The sequence below is a fragment of the Calypte anna genome, chromosome 3 (assembly GCF_003957555.1).
Source record: "Calypte anna isolate BGI_N300 chromosome 3, bCalAnn1_v1.p, whole genome shotgun sequence".
Lineage (NCBI taxonomy): Eukaryota > Metazoa > Chordata > Aves > Apodiformes > Trochilidae > Calypte > Calypte anna.
In genome coordinates this window covers 66,862,514-66,885,608 of record NC_044246.1, presented here as the reverse complement: position 1 = coordinate 66,885,608, position 23,095 = coordinate 66,862,514, and the positions used below count along the sequence as shown (strand labels likewise).

General features: G+C 39.0%; 1 protein-coding gene across 1 annotated transcript; it reads right to left on the bottom strand.

The window, feature by feature from the left end:
* Positions 1–3,650: 3,650 nt before the first annotated feature.
* Positions 3,651–15,967, bottom strand: GPRC6A (G protein-coupled receptor class C group 6 member A). The gene is made up of 6 exons (XM_008497344.1): positions 15,774–15,967; positions 13,861–14,164; positions 10,636–11,463; positions 7,643–7,855; positions 6,108–6,231; positions 3,651–4,771 (listed from the first exon to the last, which is right to left on the bottom strand). Exons 1-6 carry the CDS (start codon positions 15,965–15,967, stop codon positions 3,651–3,653), a joined length of 2,784 nt encoding a protein of 927 aa, XP_008495566.1.
* Positions 15,968–23,095: the final 7,128 nt, after the last annotated feature.

Genomic DNA, 23,095 nt, shown 5'->3' with positions numbered 1-23,095 from the left:
CCCAACACTTTTCTTAATGGAAGAATCCAGCCCCCAGGATCCACAAAAAAAGAAAAAAAAGAAAAAAAAAATCCACACTGGGTTTCTCGTGTCCTTAAATAATAAAAAGGAAGAATATCCACCCCTTTGCACACAGTCACACATCCATCCTGAGCAACTGCCCTATTTCAGAACATTGCTGGGAAGATGAAGACGCATTAATAGAAATGACCTAAAGGGTGATACTAGGGTTACAAGTCTGCCTGTATCTCCTTTTCCTTTGTATTCTTCTTGCTCAAACAGAGTGGTGCAGTGTCAAGCTGTGTTCCTTGTCTCTGGAGACACAGCTGGGAAGGGCAGGAAGGGTCAGCACAGCTGGGATGCTCAGAATCACGCATTATGAGCAGCATCTTGAACACTGCTATTAATTGCTAGTTGTGCTGGTGACCCACACATTTAGAGTCAAACTTCCAACAGCTGTACAGAGATGCTGGGAGGAAGCCTGGAACTCACAAAAAATGGTTCCCAGCACTTGCTGAAGAACCACTCTGCAGATTATGAGCAGCTGAAAAGCATCTGCCCAGCTAGAGCTACTGAAGTATTAAGGGAATTGTGCCCTGGAGGAAAGGGCTTGAAAAACTTCATAGCCTTCATAGTCTTCATTCTCTCTAAAGATACCATATGCTGTGCGATAGTGTCTTCAGAATGCATTAATTAGCATTATTAACAATTAATGACATAAAACCCCCAAAGGCTAAATAGCAGTTACATCCAGAGCAGCCTCACACCAGCTTCAACAAACAACATTTTCACACTTGACTCCACTGTGGACAGAACTGTATTTGGAGATCATGTGTTCTCTCTATTGCTCTTGGAGATTAAGAGTTTGCAAGCTGGCCTGTTGAGAAGTGGTGTCAGGATCTTTCCACAGTAAGCAAGCAAAGGGTGCTCTGAGCCAGAAGGAACAGCCAGCCCCTTTGCCCCTGCACAGCCTGACCCATGGGCCACAGCTCTGTGGGCATTCCTAACAAGAATAGAAATCGCTCTGATTTGGGAAGGTGATTTCTGTTCTGTTCTCTGGAAGTGTGCACCTGTTTCAATACCATTTAATGTCCATGCCTGGAATATTTATATTGCAGGAATACTTACTGTTCTTGGTAGGGGGATGCATGCAAATGCACCCTTAGGCATCGTGAACCCCTGTTTTCAGCTTTTTTTTAACCCCTCTACAGGGTAGCACAGTTGCCATATGTTCTACTGATGTATGATCACTTGGTTCTTGCAGACAAGGCATTTAAAGATCTATGTAATGCAGCTTGGTACAGTGTTTCTTTTCTCTGCCAAATCTAGCTAGGAACTCTGTTACATCTTTCAGTTCCACTGTTGAATGTGCTCTGTGCAGGATACATGAGTAGCTGGAGAGGCCAACATAGCATGAAGGACTCCTGTGAAATTCTGCCATATATGATGTCTTTCCCTAAAGAAAACTCTGTAGAGATCCTCATATTGCTGTCTTTAGTCTCTGCTCCTCAAGACACTTTCCTTATTGTCCTGTAGAACAGAATGCTCTACCATACTTAGCTTTCAACCCAAAGGATGTTAGAAAGAAGCAGACTGAGATCTACTGGGTGGAAATACTGCACAGGGGTGTGTATTGCTGCTGCTTAAAGTCAAAACAAAGTTCACAGGAAAATGCAAGGAAAGTAAGCAAGAAAACTCGATTTTAGATAACAATATGGCTTTAATAATCTCCTTCCATTATGTCTCCAAGGCATGTCAAGCTCAGTGTCTTTGAAAACAATAACTACAGATACAATGTTCACACAAAATTAACGTTTCTAAGCAGTTTAGTGCTGACAGATGATGTGCAATGCAACCTTTTCTTCTCTCCTTTGAGGAAAGACTTTGCTGCAATGGCAGCCAAATTGCAGGAATTTTAACCTTATTGTACATAATTTTTTATTCAGAACAGTATTTGCAACAACTGATGTGTGAACAGCATTCATCATATGCACATATATGTGCATAAGATTTCATTCTTCCAACCAGCTACAGAACACCCCTAATTCTCAAATATGTATGTAAATTGCAACCTTGCCATTCAAATTACTTCAAAAATGTCTTCACAGGTATGTATTACATATACAGACTACATGTCATAGTAATTTCATTGCCTGTGTCCACTATTGAAATGAGATTTATAGAGTTTTTTTACAAAATGTAAAGTAGAAAAAATCATAAGGCTATGGGTTATAACATATAAAAAGAAATAATAGGTAAAAAAGATCTATTGTGCATAACAACAATACAATACATCTGTGTAATGTCCAGTTTCCTAGATTTTATTTTGGCCTGCCACACCACCCAGTTATTCTGGATTTAAATAGAAGCATACAACAAAACACAAGGAATTAGCATTATTTTGCAGCTATATAGCACAGCAATTAAAATAGCAAAATTTTTGTGGTTTAGGCCATGAGTTTAGGAATGCAGAAAGGTTTTCTTCACAGTCCTGGAATGACAACACAGCTCTGCTTTCTAGGGTTTGAAAATGCTCTGTGATACCATTGTCCCAACAGAAAAATTCCTCTTTCTCTGGATATGCCTTTTGCCTCTTGTACAGTCACAGAACTACAGAGCTGATACTCACTCAGTGCAGCTCATATCAGTTAATTCTTGTGCTGTTTCTATGTATCAGAATGGTGTGTTGTAATTTTCTTGTTGAAAATCAGATTTTTAAAATACGCATCATAATCCCAAAAAAATTCCCAGGGTGGATTCCTGCTGATCCTGGTCATTACATTATGTTAACAAAAGGAATCAATTAGTGGTTATAATATTTGATGTTACACATTGACGTTACATCCTCAACTAAGAGGACACCTGGGGACAAACATAGTGACTCCTCTTGCCATAGACATCAGAGGAGGTGCATGAAGAGAATCAGCATATTTCCTCTGAGTATGAGCAAAAAAGGTAGATAATCATATGTGTAACTACAGAGCTCCAGAGAAATTCTTTAATTTTTATATAGATCTGTCTTTAGTTCATTATAATCCTGTTAAATACAAGGAACTTTAAAAGATACTGCAACACTTGTCTGGAGTAGGGTGTGCTATTTTGAGGAGAAAAAAAAGACTTACTGATATGAGGTGAAAAGGGTTACTTTTGGATTTTCAGGAGAAAGGAAAGCTTATCTTAACAGTGGAGTCTAAAGTATTTTATCTTAGCAAACAAAAGCTACATGAGGGTTCTGTTTGATCTGTAAAACAGAGTCAGATGAGAAGAATTGTATTTTAAACAACTGGGCATCAAAGATGCAAAAGACCCATATGTTCCTACCTAAGTATTACGTCTGCTAGAAATAATAATTTTCTGATGCTTGTGCCTCACTTGGGGAAATGAGATTGCACAAGAGGTTCCTGTGGGTCTCTGTGAGCAGGCTGAGTAAGGAAGGGAGATGCTGAAGGAGTCTGCGCCTCATGGTGCCCAGGAGCAGGGGCTGGACTCTGTGAGCCAGGAAAACCTTGCAAATCTGGAGAATCGCTAAAGTACCAGAGGAGAAGGTATTTCATATGGCCTGGGTTCCTTCAGGATTTCAATAGAAAAGAGACCTGAAAGAGAAATGGCTCTTGAAGATGGCTTTTCTTCTAGTACTCTAATGTTGCCACTCATATGCTGGAGAGTCTTTTCCTGGCTGTAGTCCTTGCAGCATTTTTAGGAAGAGGTTTCTCTCTTACTGGTCTCTGCCCAGCTACTTGGAAATTGCAGTTCCCATTCATGGGGTTTTTCTCAGAATTACAGGAGTCTGAGACAGCAGCTTGGAAGCTGGAAGACTTTGAATCCAAAGAAATCTGACTAACAGCAACACTGCCTGCACTTTTGGAGGAATATGTGTAAATCATTTTGAGAAAGGCAGATTTTGTGTTTGTTTCTTGCTTGTAAATGATGACGTAGCACTTTGGAAGAAACGTGCAGCTGAGGATTCCATAATTGGATATTAAAACAACGATGATTTCCACTGCTGGCAAATATTTGCCAAATGTAGTTGCATAGACAGGGATAAATACAATCCAAGCTATAAAGTAAATTAACATGCCAAAGGTGATGAATTTAGCTTCGTTGTAGTTCTCTGGTAACTTCCTACCTTTAAAGGCAAATATGAAGCAAATAAAGGCTAGGGTAGTGATGTAGCCCAGCATAGTTCCGAAAGCCACAACAGAGCCCTCATTGCATTCCAGAAGTATTGCTCTTGGGATTGAGAAATTTTGCTTTACAAAAGGTGTCCTAAATATTAGCCAGAAGGTGCAAATGATAACTTGAATTCCAGTGCAGGTGATCACAATGGGAACAGGTTTATATACACATTTCAAGAAATTCTGTATCTTGGGGTCAAAGCTGAAGGCTAGTAAAATTTTTAGTGACTTTATTAAAATACATGAAACGCAGAGCGCGAAACTTATGCCAAAGAGGGCTTGCCTGGTTTTACATTTGAATTCTGTGGGTTCATCTATGAAGAAAACAGTGCTTAGAAAAATTAAGAAGTGACTGAAGAGAATAATGTAGCAGACGATCAGACCTCCAGATGCCTTCACAACCGGCGTGTTCAAGTTTTTAGCAAATATCACACTAATTGACAACACCAACATCACCCCGAAAGCCGAGAGGAGGAGGAGGAAGATAGCAAACCAGTCAGTCCAGGCGAGGAAGAGGATTGTCTTTCTGTAGCATGTGGAGCTGTTGACCGGCGCCCAGTAGGTTTTGTTGTTACATTGGTAGCAGTAATCCATGTCTGAAAGCAGAAGAAAGAGGGAAGATAACGTCGAAAAGCCGAAGTAAACAAACCGCGAAGTCGATTAGCGAGGCTTGAGATACAAGAGGAATGCGGGAAGCGATGCTGAGGGGGAAAATGGGGGCTGATCCCCTCTCACTGTCGCTCCCGCCGTCCAGGTGGAGGAGCTGCGGGGCTGCGGTGGCAGCGGAGGCTTCGGGAGAAGGAGCGGAGGAGGAGCGACCTCTGGGAGCAGGGATGCCTGAAGCCAGGGCCGGGGAGGAGACAGGGGGAATGGGGAGGCTCCTTGGTCACTGCTGACTGGTGATACGTGACCTGGCCAGAGCTCTGGACAGGCAAACTTTAACTGGAACCTGAAAACGACTCGAGAGTAAAGTGATTATCTTACAGAAATTGGAACGATGTTTCTTTTGTTTACCTGTTTTGACAAGAAGAAGCCCAGACAGCTTTTGAAATACAATAGCAAGAATAAATATTGATTTAGATAATGCTTTGAAAAGTTATTTTTCCTTTAAAATTCTTATCTCCTGATACAGAGAAACTTCACAATTATTTTAATTAAAAAGCAAAAATTTAATTTCCTTCTGCTCTCTGGATATCAAAAGTACCTCGTACTGCAAAATTCTTAATTCCATCTCCTTGATATTTAGTTTTCTCTTTTAAAAATTTTTTATTAAACCCATAGATGAACCCGTGGTAAAATACATATCAGATTTGATAACAGAAAATATATTGTACAGTTTGATGTGACTTCACAGTTATATCAGTTACTGCCTGGTAAGACAAGAGCTATACTGGTAAGTAAAATATATAACCCTTGACCTTCATCAGGTCATAGAAAGATTTGGGTCTGAAGGGACCTCCAACTCCCCTGCCATGGGTAGGGACATCTCCCCTTAGACCAGGTTGCTCCAACCTGGCCTTGAACACTTCCAGGGGTGGGACAGCCACAAAGTCCCTGGGCAATCTGTATCAGTGTCTTGCCATCCTCATAATGAAAAATTTCTTCCTTATTGGACTGAGCATACTGCAGAAAGACTGGGAAGCAAAACTCTATTTTCACAAGACTGTCTCACTGATGAGTCACCCAAACTTTCCATCCTAACAAAAGATAAGGCTAGTGAAGTGGAAAATCATATTGCTTTATGTTTGGTCTTCTAAAAAGCATTTAAACTAAGTTTTATGGGCCAAACACTCATATTGGAGAAACAGAGCCTAAGCAAATATTTTAATTCCATTCCAAAGTTATACCCAAGGTTGCCAAGGCACAATATACCCAAACAAAGCAGTTGTATTGATGTGTAAGTAAACCTTTATTTGGATCACAATTCCTTACCTGTTTTATTGCTGTAATGGTTTTCTGGGCAGTAAACACACTCATAGCAGCATGTATGTGGACTTTCTGTAACCTTTTTCATCTGTCCTGGCCTGCAGGGCTGGGAGCATGTTGACTGAACCTTCTGTAGTGTGCAGAGAACAGAAAAAAAAAATCAGGTCAGGCATAACTAATTACTAAGAAACATGATAAGATGATGCTGAAAAAAGGTATTGTAGTCTCCATGTTACTTGTATTTTCTCCACAAAGTCAACAAGCGACAGGATGGGGCATTATCTATGGGATAATTTTATTCTGGGCCTTGAGTGCCAATCAGTGGAATAAGCTGTAACCTTTAGAATCCAGATCAAAGTACCTGACCCAGCTTTGAATTTGAAATTTATATGGCTGAGGATCAGCTCCAAAGAAAACCCAGAAGCATCTGTTGGGGGATTTGAGTGGCCTTCTTCACAAGTGAGATCCTGAAACCCTGCTCAGCTGCTCTGAGTGTCGGGGAGACACTTCGGGTTGGGGGAGAAGATTAAGAAGGCGCCTTGCACTGCAGCTCCAATGTTCCTAACCCTTCGCAGCTCATTCCTAAGTCATGAAGCACCACACTGGGATACCTGGTCAGGGCCTTCTCCCAACCTCTGAGTTCAGGCTTTCCTCCCAAAGATGATTTTGTTTTGCAAAAGGAGAGGCAGTGCTGAGGGGTGCTGCTATTTCTTCTGTATCCAAGATGGCACTCACAAGGAGATAGAGAAATTTCCTTGCCATCCTGGTCTGTGCTACAAGGAGGGACAAGGTCTGAGGTTTCTTCTTTCTTCAGCCTTTTCTATCAGCTGAGTTCACTCACTGTGACTCCAATTCAAGCCATCTAATAAGCAGCCTTGCCCCATCCCATTACTGATAAATGCTTGGAAGCACAGAAGTGCACAATAAACCAAGACCTTCACCCATGCTCAGACAACAAATATCCATCTGGAACTAGCCATGGCTGCCCTCTAGTCCAGTCTATACCAGTGCCAGGGCTCCAGGTGGTGTCACCTATCTCAGACTGCTGTAGTTGGGCTGACTCCAGTTCTAACAGGAGCAAATAATCAACAGAACTTTTCTCTTTCTTTCTTTTTTTTTTTTTTCTTTTAAAATCAGTAAAGTCAACAGGTATGAGCATTCCTATGTAAAATAAATGGTAAAGGTACTTGAGAGGGGGCTTTTATACACAGTCATTTTTTATTTTAAAGAACCTTTTCATGATTCTGAATTAGCATCCTTAAGACAGACATAACTTCTGATTTGATCATCCTAGGAAATTTTCTAGGAGCATTCTAAGGAAATAACTCAATTTCAAATCACTGGGCCTATTTGCAGGCTACCATGCTTCCCAGGGTGCATGGAAGTTATTGAATAAATCCAGAGAGGATTCTTTGCTCTAAAAGAAGAACATGAAATCACAGAAGAGATTTGTAGCTGACACACACTTTAGTTGCAAATACTGAGGGGGGGAGAAGACATAAGAAACATATTCCACGTTATGTCAACAAATTAAAAGTTACCTTTAAAGCCAGAAATTCTCTTCTTTTCTCATCATCCTCAAAGATAAAGCCACCTTTCTCTGGGTCATATTCTGCCATAGTGGTGATTTCCATGTGGCCATCAATTTCTTTCCAAAGAAGTACATCATAACTGGTTCTCATATCTCCATTGGCATCAAACTTGATTTCTTTGCCACCATCCATGAATGAAACTTTTTTAAGTTCTTCAAGGAGCTGAACATAAATATAGGGAACAATAACATACAGCTATATAATTTCAGTGCAATAAATTCAATTGTTTAAAATCTGTATGGTAACATTAAGTTAAAAGGAAATTTTATTTTTTAATGGTAAAAGAGATCTTAATAATAAGTCTTTTTTATAATGGTTTAATTTGATATCCAACAGAATTCTATAATCAGAAAATCCTTTTGACCTTAAAAATCTATTAGTAAAAAAAATCATTATTTCTTAACTCTATGCAATGTGTACAAACAACACTCATGTTAGTGTTCTTTCCAGCCTCGGAAATTTTGGTGCCATAAATGACAAGAAAGGATTTTTGCTTGCAAGAACTAATGTCCTTTTGGAACTCCCCACAACCACAAGAACAACATTTGCTCCTTAGTGTCACCAGTGGGCAACATTTTCTTTCAGGGTAGCCTCCTCCAGCATGTCTGGAAATACCTAACATTATTTGCAGCTGTGACTCTGCCTGATATTGTGTATTGCAAAGCAAGACTCAGAACTGTTAAATGAACAATACTTGCCAGTTTGCTCAGATGAAGTGATCAATGGCACAATGGCAATAAACAGCAAGGCCATATTTGATAGATTGTAAGAAATATCAAAACAGCCACACTTTGATAAGGCAACAGTCAAGCTTCATATTACAACTCATTCTGTTTAACAGGAAGAAATTTCTCTCTCCTTCATCACAAACAGCCAAATATAAAAGCTCCTTGTGAATCTAGAAAAGGATAGTTTAAAGCACATGTAACCCTATCCCAGTTTATGGGAAGGGCTATCATTAGCTATTGTGGTTCTTAATTGCGGCAAAGGTTTTATCCCTTTGCAGGACAGGGATTTTGGCAACAGGGATTAACAAGAAAAAACCCAGAGATTATGGTGAAAGGCTGAAATTAACTGCTCTTTGAAAAGCACAGTCCTACATATTTGTGATATCTGTAGCATTTAGTGAACATACTAACAAGTATATCAACAGGCTTTGTCAAAGATATGCATGCAATATATCTGGTTTATATGAAATTATTTTTTCATGTATTTTTTTTAGAGTTCATATAGTCTAACTGTATCTCTACCGATTTATGAAGAACCTAAGTGTGCTTCTAAGATTGCATTTGAGTTGTATGCTGTGTGGGACTGAAGAAGAATTTTTAATTGCATATAATCAGGTAAGTAATTCAATCTTTCTTCTCCACTTCTCAAATCTCATTAACAATATGGGAACATCAGAGCTTTGTGACTATATCTTGGGCTTCAGACAGAAGTATCTAATAATTAACAACATTTTGATGTAACTGATGGCTACCTTTGCAAAGTCTGTAAGACCAGTGACTGTCATTTCTCTGTATGTGAAGATTTGTGAATTATTTGCATCCTAAGCTTTGCATATATATCCGTTTCTAGAGGGTCTAAATTTAGTATAAAGGAACTGTATTATGAAAACATCGCAAGGGAAATAACTATCTCTTTCCATTGTCTTCATGAGTGCTTAGCCTCTCAATAGGATTTTTTATTTGGGTTGTTTGGGATTTAATTCAATGATGATGTAAACGCAGCTCCATAAAGTCTCATCCCCTGCAGAGCAGTCCTGAATTTGTCACATTTGTATTTACAAATTCATATAAGAATATGAACATTACTGGCTTTATTTTTTTCAAATCCCCTATCTTGGTTTGACCTGCCCTGACCTAGGACAAGAGGTCAGAGCAAGCCAGAGTGCTTTTCAGTGGTTGTTTGACTTTTAAATGAACTTTTGTTTAATCCTTTCAGTAAAAGTGTGTAAAAGTGAATACTCCTAAGCAGGTTCTCAGGTAAAAGGTCAGGTCAGGTTTACTTGTCTCATTTTTCCTCTTCTTTTCCCACCCACTAGAATTTGATAACAAGTACCTCACTTGTCTTAAAGACTGTGCCTAATTTTCCTATCAGTCACTTCAGTGTAAATCAAGATCAGACTGGAGAATAGTCTGTTGCATTTTCTTTCTCAAGTAAAGATACATTGCAGAGGAAAATACTTGAATTCAGACAAAACAGAGACAATGGTGAGAGAGAGGAAAATTGAAACCCTTTGATGGATGCTCCTACCCCACAAGATCCCTGTATCTCAAGAGCACTCATTGCTCTGTATTACAGTCCTTTGCAGTAACTAGACCAATCAATGGTAGCTGAGTAGCTGGTAGGCCAACTGTAGATTGTTATTTTACATACTACATAATACATTTTGTTCCATCACATGTGAGTAGCTACTGAGATGTTCCAGCAAGGCACCTACAGACTACAGCCTTCATCCAAATTGGTGCCTACTCTGTATGCTCTTTGAAGGTGATGGGGGAAGTGCTAGGGTACCTAATGAAGCCCACCAATTAGCCTACCAGATCCCTTCTGCACCTGTGGATGTGTTTACAGCTGTTTCCATTGCATCCATGAGGGAGGAAACAGTGGGCATGCAGTTACTCATGGTCAGGTAGCTATCTGTATCTGAGATGCAGTAATTGTTCTCTACATGCTACAGTGTCATGTGGGTTACAACCAGGAGTTTCTGTGTCCACATGGTCCTAAAGAGGGAGGTAAAACTGGGTTTCTCATTCTCAGCACTGCAGCAGTTAAATATTACTTCTCTAGCACATTTGGCTGTGATTTCAATTGGTGATGAAATGCAGGAACAGGAGTAAAAAGTGATTTAGAAAAAGGACCAAGATCCCATTCCAGAAAGATGGGAGCAAAAATGAAAGTTTTGCAGAGAATTAGACCTGAAAGAATGAACATCATACCTCCCAAGGAGTGAAGGAGGAGGGATCCTTGCAGTTTCTGTCCTTGCATTGCCCCTTAATGGCATGAGCAATGGCATATACTGCAAGTATAGTACTGTGGATAAATCCTGGTTCAATGTTAGTGTTCAAAAAATCATCCCTCCAGATCTGGTCTTTATTTTCAACATTTTGCAATAGATCATCCTGGGACTGGTTTGAAATGCATGTTTGAAAATCATGGTAATCCAGATGAGCACAGAGTGACAAAAGCATGATATATTCATGTAAAAATTTGTTGTTGTCAGTGGGCTTTTCACGAAGGTTTCTCAGAAAGTCTTGGAATGTGGAGATGTCTCCACTTTTAAATCCAAATCCTACAATGGTCCCCAGCTGTCTGATATTGGGAATTGTACTGATTTTGACTGCAGTCGACCAATTATCACTCGCAATCCAGATTTTATTTACATTCTTCTCAATTGCCTTCTTAAATAGTTTTAGGACATGGAACTGTCTCATAAAGACAACAATAACATTTACTCTGGTTTCCTTGACAATCTTCTCAATGGCATCATCAACTTTGGTGTGAAAGGTGTTGTCAGAGAGATAGGCAGGCAACATTTCTTTAAAAGCAATGCAAACATTGTTTGCCATGGCCTGAACCCCAAAGCTCTCCAGAGCAAAGCGTCCATTGTCATCATCAGTGGCTATTACTCCAATCCAGTTCCACCCAGACTCACAGATCAAACGGATCATTGCTCTTGTCTGATGGAAATCACTGGGGATTGTCCTGAAGAAAGAAGGAAACCGGATTTTGTCACTGAGGATTTCAGCTGATGACACAGGACTCACCTAGGGAGAGCGAACAATTCAGTTATGGAAGAGACCTCCTGCAAAGGATGCCAAGAGATCCCAAACTGCTACAATTGCATTTTTCTCCAGCCTGACCCTCCTGCTCTGACTGAATATCAACAAGGTGGAGCCAAATGGGGCAGGGTCCCTCATTCTGCTATTCAAATGCAGACTCATGCCCAGCACTACCTCCACTACTTTCATGCCCATGCACATAATTATTTCAGTGAAGGCAGAAAATAAAACCTTTTAAAATGGTTATGGAAATTATGCTGGTATAAGAATTCTGGCTTACTCTGTGCAGATACAGTCAACATGCTAAAAAACCACTTAAAATATTGGAAGCATTAAGTATTTTTGAGTTATTATTCAAACTGCTGGTATCCTTACATTTTGCAGTATTTTTCTAAGACTGTATGTTAGTGTTGTTCACCCACATATATATTTTCTCTCCAAGATTTAATTAATGTATTTTAAAAGGATCATTAAGTCTGTTAGAGGACCTTCCCAGAAATATAAACAGCAATTGGTACTTCAGAATGTCATTACCCTTTCCCAGAATAGATTTATTACCTTTTCCTTGTGCATGCAGCTAGAAAAAAAGTAAATGAAACATTGCTATTTAAATCTCCTTATTTGTAATAATTTTCTATTTTTTTGTTGGAGGTTTTTTTCCTATACTTACATTTCATGCATTGCTTGACAGGTCTTAAGAAATAAATCTTAAGTTTTCCAGAAACAGAGTCACCTGTCTGGAGGGGTTACCAGATGTTATTGATGTCAGAAGATTACAGGCGTTATTGATTAAAGAAAATCCACTGAGTCACCTTTTCCATCTCTACATCCCAATGTAGCTTTGTTTCATTACTTGCCTTTTGACTATGTTCAAGTGTGCCATTTTAGTTTTCATACTTACTATGGCTCCTGTGGTGGAGCTGGAGGTCATAATTACTTCCTACCATTGCAGAAGAGAAGATTCAGTTAGAAGTTATGTCTAGTTCAGATTCTTTGTCTTTTTCACATGTTTGGTTACGATGATGCTACTCTGAAGTCAGGTAATTTATGTCAAATTGCAAGACCCAGCATACAAGACAGGATGGTGTGGAAGGGGGATCTCCTTTTTCGTTTTTGGTCCTGACCTTGACTCCAAGTCTTTTACATGGTGAACGCAGAAATATAAGTACTGGCCTAAGTGCCAGTGGGGGACTGTACTAGCCCTGAAGAGGTCAGAAATAGATAAGTATGTTTTGGGAAAGACTAGTGTAGATTCAGAGAGTCATATTCTCTCTTTTCTATAATTGCTTGAAGGAATAACAGAAGTAAAAATGAATTTTAGTGCAATAGTACTCACTTCCCTGTGCACTGTCATAGCAGATTCCAAAATCTAATCCCTCTCAGTCAGGAAAGACTTTTCAAATTTCTGGACAAATTTGATTTTGTTATTTTTTTGACTTGAGATGGATATTGTCATATTCACCATTAGACATGGCACTTATGCCATGAACAAAGTCATTGAGTATCATGCAAGGTACACTGGAGCAAACCATGGAGTATATCTGGAGGTACATTACAATGCAGGACTGACTAATGGAACCGCCAGACTGACAGGAGCCCAGCTTCATCCTGAAATAGCACTCAGAGGCATGTGCCTTGGGCATATAGAATCCTAGAATCATTTTGGCTGGAAAACACCTTTAAAGTCATCAAGTCTAACCATTAACCTCGTATTGCCAAGTTCCTGCTAAGTGCCACGTCTACACATCCTTTAAATAACTCCAGAGACGGTGACTTGACCATCTCCCTGGGCAGCCTGTTCCATTGCCTGACAACCTTTTACAGTGAAGAATTTTTTCCTAATATCCAATCCAAACCTCCCCTGGCAAAACCTGGGGCTATTTCCTCTTGACCTACCACTTGTTGCTTGGAACCCCAACACCCAGCTTGATACAATCCCTCAGGTAGTTGTAGAGAGTGATAAGGTCTCAGCCTCCTCTTCTCCAGACTGAATAACCCCAGTTCCTTCAGCTGCTCTGCATGAGATTTGTACTCTAGACCCTTCACCAGCTTTTTTGCCCTTTTTGGACAAACTTCAGTCCCTCAGTGTTCTTCTGGTGGGGGGCAAAAATTGAACAGAGTATTTGAGATTTGTCCTTAACAGTGTCAACTACAGGGGGAAAAGAAGGGATATAAAATATCCTTTAATGCCTTTGTTTATACTAGTGAATCAAGCCCTGAATTCAAGGTGAATAACACCTGTCTTGAGGTCCTTCTGTTGAGACAAATCCAGCCCTCTAGCAAGCATGGTTTTCACAGTCCCTATGATCAGAGGCACATCTTTATTCTAAGCATGGAAAAAATGACCCTGTGTCCAAAAATAAATAGTTCCCTTAAACTTACCTGTGGGATCAGTTGCAAAGCCAGCAGCCTTGAAACTGCCATCGACACCTCCGAGTAGGTGGCTCCAGTGACTGCCTTAATTCTCGGGATGTAATCTGTGTAGTTACACTTGAACTCTACAACATCCTCAGAGGAATTGTACTTAGACAGAAACCTCAGAGCAGATGCCATGCCTTTTGTGACTTCTGCACACGTGTCATAAATTTCGTAGCCCAGAGTGACTCCAGATAACAGCGTTGAATTGTTGATCGTTTCAATAGCGTGTATCATCGCGAGTGTCTGAAGGAAAAACTGAATTTCAAAGCTGTCAGGAAACACAGAAGTTTTATTTTAGAAGCAAGTTGCTGGGAACAAGGCCAAAGCAAAGTCTTTTTTGAGCATATCCCTTAGAACCTGGAAATTACTGAAAAGATGTTGTTTGTTTTTGTGGTATTTGCTTCAGGTTTAGTGCACAAAAGATTAAAAATAATTTTTTTGTCTCACATAAATGGGAGATTAGGCAAAATAAAGACAAATTTTAAAATGTACCTGGATAAAAATGTTTTCCTGAAAAAACAGGTACTAAACCCCAAATTTCATGGTATAAGAAAAATTCTAAGTGATCTTTCAGGAAGCAACTGTCAAAATCAGCAAAGTTCTTTGAATTTACTCCATCTGTCCAACAAACTTTCAAAATATTTATTTACTTCCATTAAAAGCATGAAACAGAGAAAGTACTACATATTTCAGAATACAAGCAAATATTTCAGAGGTTGATGTCTTCTATCTGTTTCATCAGTGTTCCCAAGATCCTCTTTAAACCTGATGAAGCCATTGCAGCTATTTGTCCTGTAGTATCCAGTGGATACTACAACTGATGCTTAATCAGAATGGTGCTAGCACACAATATCTGAAATGTTACCAATCCTACATCCCAGCAAGCTTCTTTAAAATTTACAGATCTTGCAAACTAAATAAAATTTCAAATGTGCCTGAGACAAATTATGACTCCATAAAAAAAAAATAATGGAAGACTGACAAAATAATCAACTTTGTCACCATTTTGATATAAATCCAGATGGACAGCTGTATGTCCAGCAGATTATTAGACTCAAGTGTGGGGTTAAGTTGCTTGTAAAATTAAAGTAAAATTTGAGGATTTTCACCTGTATTAAAATTAAAGAAAATGTGCATTTGGAATTCCTGAGCTTAGGAAAGCATTATTATGGAATACAAGTTCTTCACCAGCTTTCCTTGCACCTTTTCCAGAAAAATTTATGTTTCAAATACAGTAGGATGTGAAACCAACAAAATAAATATTTTGATGCATAGTCTGAAGCCAAAGGCATACATGACATGGTGTCTGTATATATAGTCTATCTATCCTATAACATAACAGCAAAACTATAATACAAAGTATTATAACTACAGTAATTATTATAATAATTACAAGCTAGTCAGCAAGGTACCATCACGCATTACAACTGATCTGCTCTGTGAGGTAGGGGACATACCAAGGTAAAATGTGCTTAGCTAAAACAGAACAGTTTGCCTCTGTGCAAATCCTGTAGATTCAACTTCATATCAAATGATGAACAACTGCAAGGCAGAGAACTTCAGATATATTGCAATAAATTAGTGCTTGCAAGGAAGTTAAATAATTGTTCAACACAACCCCACAGACCTACTTGTTTATATACAAAGAATGAAATAGGATCAAATACTCATTCCCTTTCTCAGGCAGCCACAGTACTTTTTACTGTAACTCTGCCACGCTTTGTCATCCTGTATTAATTTACGCAGTTTATGTGATGGTGTCTTTAGAGACTAAGAATTGAAAGAGGAACAGATTTTGTTGGTCTTACTATAAGAAGCACATGCTCAATGTTAGTGATCTCTTCTTTGCTATTTATGTAATTTTTGGTATTACTCACCCAGCACAGTTCTGAATTACTGGCTTGATGGGATGTTCTTCTGAATGCAGCATTTCGCTGTGCACTGCAAACAAGCCTCCGATAACAATGTCCCCTGGAGAACTGGCACCCACTAAGTCATGAGTATTCTGGCAAGAGAAAACCATATCAGTGCTGATCACAAAGCAGGGGATCAAAAAGCTAATGAATGCCATGGTTCTATTTCACTTGCTCACTACCAGCTTTAAAGTCAATTAAGCAAGCTGCAGAGCCAACCAGGGCTCCTATGTCATCTATAAACAGCAGCAAAGGAGAAAGGCTGCACTCAAAAGTTAGTCACACCTCAGAAGGTGCTTGTATTTGCTTCACTGGAGGCTATTTTGCCAAAGGTACTGAAGCAATACTGTCACATAAAATGTGAGGGTATAGGGGTGTGAGAGTACAGAGGGAGGGGAAAAGATAGAGGAGTTTAAAAGGAAATGGACAGAAAATCTGGTCTGCTGTGTTCAGAGTTCATTGTGCTTTATCTGAAACACATGGCAAATATATTTTGTATTTGGGCTTTTCTTGAATACCTTCCAACTGAGTACAGGGTGACAAGAAGCAACCATGTAATGTGGTAAACGATATTGCTGCGACTACTTTTTGGGGATCTGGTCCAAAGAGTAGTGAAAAAAGACCCCATTGCACAGAGTGCTTTAGGTCAGATGCTGGCCCAAAAAGACCACCCCAAAACTACCAAGAGACTGCTTTTCTCTAAAATATTTATTTATGCTTTTGGAAATCTTTGTATAGAAGCAGTTTCGATAAGCTAAGATTTATGGTTCTGATACAGACACAGCTTCTAGGAACCTCAGTGAGCTTTGGATCAGGTGCTGTATTTACAAGCCAGATCACTCCTGTTGATGATTAACCTGATAAACACAGAACAGTGGGAAAACAATATGAGTTCTATTTTTTTGTCAGGGGGCAACTAGACTCTCTACTATCCCTCTACCATCCCTGACTGAAGAGAGCAGCACACAAGCAGCAGCTCCTGGGTTGTAGGAGGAGCAGGCAGTAGCTGCTTCTTGCTGCCACCCTTCCCCTCAGATTCACAGGAATCAGATGCTGCACCAGAAAGGATCTGGGGAAAGATAAGCAGAAGCTGGACTTCCAGCTTTCATAAACTCCAACCACAAGCACCAAAGCAAACCTCTTTAGGACAGAAACATCACAGATGCTACTAAGCAATATCAGCTTACGTAAGAGACACAAATTTGGCAGCGATCCCTTTTTGTCCGTGACATTGCCTTGTTTCTCTGTTTTCTTATAATGGCTTCTTCAGATTTTGCTTCTTTTGGTAGTATGCCAAAGCATTCTCAGAAGAATAGGGTCAGTCATACTGTTTAGAGTGTATGATTATACTATAAAAAAGATGAGTTTTACACAGAAAATTTGAATCAAGGATTGTTTCACAGCAAGCAAAAAAAGAGAAATAAGATTTCTGCTACACAGTCTTTCTGATAAGCATAATGCATAATGTGTAATTATTTGAATTATTATATTTTGCTTTTTTTACTCACCAGTCTCTTAGTTAATTCTTTTACAACAGAGATACTTCTTGCAAAGGCAAATGCAAACGTCAATACCATCTAAATGTAAATCCCTATTATAATATAACAGTGTGTGCTGCTTTCATCTGCCGCCTTCATTTCCATGTGGCGTTCTTACTGCTGGGTCAGGGAATATAGTAAACAGCTGCCTGCATTTTCTTCTATGTATCTGATCAAATACATTTATGGGCAGAAGATGATACCCATTTATTTTGCTTCTGTGCTGCTTTGCAAAAATTCCAGTTATTCCAAAGATTCTCCTCTTATAGAAGCATAAAAGTAGTTAAACTCTGGTCCTGAGTAATGAGACATTCACTTGTAAATATTCATGTTCTTATTCCTTTCCATCCAGGTGATGCACCCCAGAGCCTGGCTCCATATACCCATGTGTTTCTGTTTCCCTGGCTTTGCAAATAATTTTGTCTATAAACCTTCTGTATATTTTATGTTGCTAAAGCATAAGATTTGAGCTAGACATTTCCTCAAGCAAGCCACAAGAAATACTCAGCCACATGCCTCTAGTAGAAAATGTAACTTTTACTGCCCTTACATGAAGTACTGCATTTTAGGATTTATTGGAAATACAGCACTTATAAGTGGAAACTTCAGACTTATGATAGTTTATTATTAGAAGCAGAAACGAAAGTTTACTCTTGCCAGTCTCTAGAAAGCTATTAATTTCTATAGAAAAGCATTTTACCTACAAACAAATATTCTTACTTGTTCACTCTGGAAAGTGGAAGTTGGCAAAACAAACACCACATATAATTGGTGCATAATTTAATGTTATTTATAAAAACACCACAAAATGAGGTGTACATGAAACTCAGCTACATTGACTTTACCTGACAATGTAGAGTATTTTCACAGGGAAGGGGTTTTGTTTTTATTCTTTGTCTTCAAGACCCATATCTCATAATTACTGCTCATGATGAAAGAGAAGTACTTAGAAGGATTACTAAAATAACTCAGCCTAACTTAGTACTGCTGAATTAACTGGAAACATATACAAATACCCTTAAGTGTTGGTACATAAGTGCCAATAAGTGTAGAGTACAAAATGTTATTTGCTTAAAATTTATTGACATACTATTGTAAACTGCTAGACTTTCACAGTTGTCTCCATAGGAGTATTTCCTGGTAGGCAGAATCAAGCACAGGATTCAGGGGAAATCTTGATGTACCATCATCTCTAGATAGCAGCCTTTAATGGGCTGGGCAAAGGCAGAAAACAGCAGGTACCAAACCCAGGGTTACTCTGGGAACCAGAGATGTATTCTAAGAGGCTTTGAAGGATTTGATGGAAGATGAAGATACTTTATAGGATTTTAGTATCTCTGTATGACCAAAAGTTACCTACTGCATTGCAAAAATGTCTACATCTTCCACCTGAGCTTCAGCTTCCCTTTGAGAAGGACAAGTAGGTGGGTTTTAGAAGCTGACCCTGTCAAGCTCAGCACTATTCCTGCAGGTAATTTCTTGTAAACTTAAAGTTGTAAAGCTTGAACTTACTTAAAGTTGTAAATTTAAAGTTACAGTGAGTGTCTGCTGCAGTGGTTAAAAACACTCCAGCACCCCAACATCCTCATGCTTCTTCCCCACTTAAGAGGATTCTGCTCCCCCCTTATGAGAAACTTGACTCATGTATTGTCTCCAATTCCTTTAGAGATCTAGAATATTTTTCTTGTAATTTTTCCAGTCTAGAAGGAGACCACAGGATAGTTCTTAAATTACTATGAGCATGGTCCTTTCCCTCATGGTAGGGGATGTCTGTAAATGAATCACCTGTCTCTCCCATCTCTGCAACCCCTAGACCTGGACAGGTCATGGCTTCTGTGCAGAGGGAAGTTTTGCAGCTACCAGGAGCCTGATCAAGCAAAGAGACAACATATCATGCAGGCAACAAGCACCAAGATTTTTTTACTGACCTTCTTTGTCCTAGCTGTTGGTTTTTCCATGGGTCAGATAAGGGGCTGATGCATTTTGGATTCCAACAGGAATATCTTTGCTCTGAAGCCCATCCACTCAGATAATTTTGAAAGAGAAAGATATTTTTCAACACTTTCTATTTTAAACTAATTTGAATTGTGGTGTTTCTAAACCAACACAGAGCAGTGGGCTAAGTCCACTGCTAGGCACACACAAAAGGTAAGGAAAGAAAGAATAAATCTGAATGTTCTCACTGTTATGCAAAAGATTGTGACAACCCATTCTCATTCAGACAGCATCTACCCTGACACAAGGATACTGCCCTGTTGGGAGAACCCAGAAGCATTAAAATAAAACTCCACTGTTTGCAGGGAATCTGATGCTTATGTAAGATAAGAGTGACCACTTTCCTTCCCATAAAGGAAAGGAGAAAAAAGAAAGGAAGATGAGCTTGAATTTTTATCTGAGTGGTTTGTTCCGAGTTCTACCACTGATTTCTTGTGTCTGATTTGCTCAAACATCTGCCATAACTTTCCAGTCCTAGTCAGGCACTCACAGCCGGGTTTCTGAACAGCTCCATCTATATCTCAAATTAAGTAGTGCCCAAATGCCTTGAAACTCTGGACTTAACCTCCTGATTTGTCTCACAATCTGTGAAACAGAGACCAATATTGCCTTTCCATTCAGATAATAAACACTTTAGAATAACTTTTGTCCTTCACTTATGGTGATCCCCCCAGATTATATAAGGGTATTTTGATGCAAGTAATAACGAATATAATAACCAGGCTAAATTAAACTAAGTTACTGTATAAATCAGTGCTGCAATGAAAGAACACACCTGTATGAGGTGTCTATTTAAAAAAGTATTTATTTTCACACAACCCTAATAGAGCCTGGTGTTACTGTAAATGCAGTGGTTGCAGAAAACTTAACCCAGCAGGAAGCTGTTGAATAGAAATGTTTGTGTTTCTCCCTTCTACTTGAGACCTGATATGGTCTTCCATTTTTTTGGCCAGAAAACCACCTCCCTGTATGCCTTTGTTTTGGGGCAGTAAGCAGCATGCTTGGAAGACTCCTAGGTAGCTCACAGGCTTCCTTGTGGTCTTCCTGAAGTACATGGGAGCTCCTGTGCCTCACAACAGAGGATGAAAGGCCAGCTGAAGACTAATCTACTGAAAAGAAAACCAGAGAGTCACAGTGTGAAGCTCGTTATATATTGGTTATGAGCAGAAATCAGGAGCACTTCAAAAAACAGAAAGACCAAGGAAAACATGTGTGACATTGGTTCCTAAAATCATCGCTGAACCCTCCTGTGCAATTGGAAGAAATCGTTGTTTCCAACAGAGAAGCCATTACAAATGTGTACACTGTCTGCTTTCAGGCCAGGAAGAAGGAATTGTCCCTTGTGAAATCATTTTATTCTCCATGCAATCAGTCTATGGAGCCATTTCCTTTCAATATGATAGGCTGCATCTGTGCTAATACAGACAGTAGGTAGTGCTGAGGTTGAAATATAAAGAAGACTAAATATTGGTTAGGACTGACAGCTTTCTAAACCTATAGAACCACTGTATTTAACCAAATTATTCTGTGTTACTGAGTTTCTTTTAATGATGTTTAAACAATTAAGCCAAATAAAAGATGCAGATCTTGGATTACTTAATTTTTATTATCTTTTAAAAAGTCTTCCGTTTGGTAGGACCCTACATAGATTAATTTTAGCTATTAAAATTAAAGAATGGGAAGGACAATACCCATTATTTTAGTTGGTGATCTGTTATTTCAAAAAACCCCAACAACTTAAATATTAAAATCACATCAGCAGTGAAATGGAATTTGGATAGAAGCCAAGCAGTCACATTAATTCCTGAGAAACAAACTAACTCAATTTTCAAGTTCATTGGGTTTGTCCTCCAGTGTCAGCTGAGCTACGTGATGAGGAGGACGAGTCTTGTTTTTCTCTATCAGGTCACAACATTATAATGTGTTTCCTGCTGTTGTTGAATTCCCCCTAATGTACATGTCCTGGCTGGAGTAATTCTGGTGGAAAACTGAGATGCTGGAATGTCTGCCTAGAGGAGGGCTGTGACAGTGCCTTCAGCCTCCTCTCCAGACCACAAGGGCAGTCCTGGGCAGCCCCATAGTAATTTCTTTTGCAGAAAGTGTTTAAGTCAACAGTCAGCATTGTGCATATTCAGTGCAACACTGCTGTTTGTGCTACCATAGCACTATAAGAAATTAAAGCAGAATTGTGAAGGGGATAATAAATTTTCCATATTTTTTTTTTAATTCACAGTAGAAATGTTTGTTTCATTTATCTTCTTCCTCTGATATTTTAATATAATTAGATTAAATTTCAAGCCAAATGCAATTCTGACAAGAAAAATCAAGTAATTTTTGACCTTTGATCTTTTGAGTTTCACTTGACAAATCAAACAAATTTGACTTTTCTTCTGTTAAGAATATTTTTAGCTATTCTAAAATTGAGTTCCTCTGTAAAGTAACTGGATTTTTTTCAAAATAATCTTTCAAGGCTGCTTCTTTGATGCCCAGCCAAGAAGATAGAACCAGCTGCATAGGATGGATGCAGGACAATTTTTCATAAAAGACATCATGGTAGGTGTGACCCAGTTGACTGAGATACCATTTTCAGAATTCATCAGATTTTATTTCTCTCCTTTGTCCCATCTCCTCTCTCAATTGGAAAATGAGAACAAAAATGTCATTCATCTATTGACAATGCAAACATAAGGGCTCAACCTGTAGTGAAAAAGCCAGCCAGAGGGAAAGAAAACTGCAAGCATAGATATTTTTAAATTATCCTAAGGGGCTGCAGCCTGTCTGTCAATGACTGTTCATGATTCTATGGGACCTTCACTGCACAAATGAGGGGACTCTAGATTTTTGCTTCCAGTGCCTTCCACTCACTGGGATGCCACTGGTGATATATTTTTTTTTTTTTGCTGAGGGTGAGAATCCTCCTCTGAGAGTCATTATATTAAGAAATTCCTGGCCTTTTATATTTGGCACATCCTGGAAAAGAGCCTATCCCACAACAAATTCAGGCTGGAAATCATCTCACATGAAAATGATGCTGACAAGAAGGCATGAAGTTGTTGCCAAGCCTCTGATCATTATTACACTGAACAAGCTTTAAATGGAATTAGGTTTACAGGAATTAAAAAATATAAGTGGTTAGAGTTTTTAGACTGTGGAGGATCTGAAGGTGTTAGTTTTGGATTTGGCTGTTAAAGGGACAGAGAACTATTTAAATGCAAATAGCCATTTTGGTGACCTTGTGCTTATTCTCATTAAATCACTTTTGCAAATAGCACCTAGTGATATTTTAACTGTTATAGTACTTGTCCCACATAAATTCCTTCAAAAATGCAGGTATTTTTCTTCAGTCATTTTGGATCTAGAAAAGAACGGGTAATATTAGGCAGTAATTAGAATAAGAGAAATGAAAACCACATTCAGTTTTTGGAGGAGGGACAGAAAGTCAGGTGGACCCTACTTTGCAGGGGATGCCTTAATCACTAAGAGTTATTATGGAAATATTCTATTTCTCTCTGCTCCAAGACTTCAATTATTCTGTGCAGATATCAGCATCGAGAAGAATGAGAATTCATTTGCTTTCCTCCCTCAGCACACTTTATCAAGAACACTTTTGGAAAACAGGAGTTTGAAAGTCTTCAGAGAGAAGACACAAAATCATGTCCATGTCTCCTAAATGTGCTGGCTGACAGGATCTAGAACAAGAGACCAGGGAAAGGTCTGGTTTTCACTCACCCTTACTTCATGAGTACTTGTCTT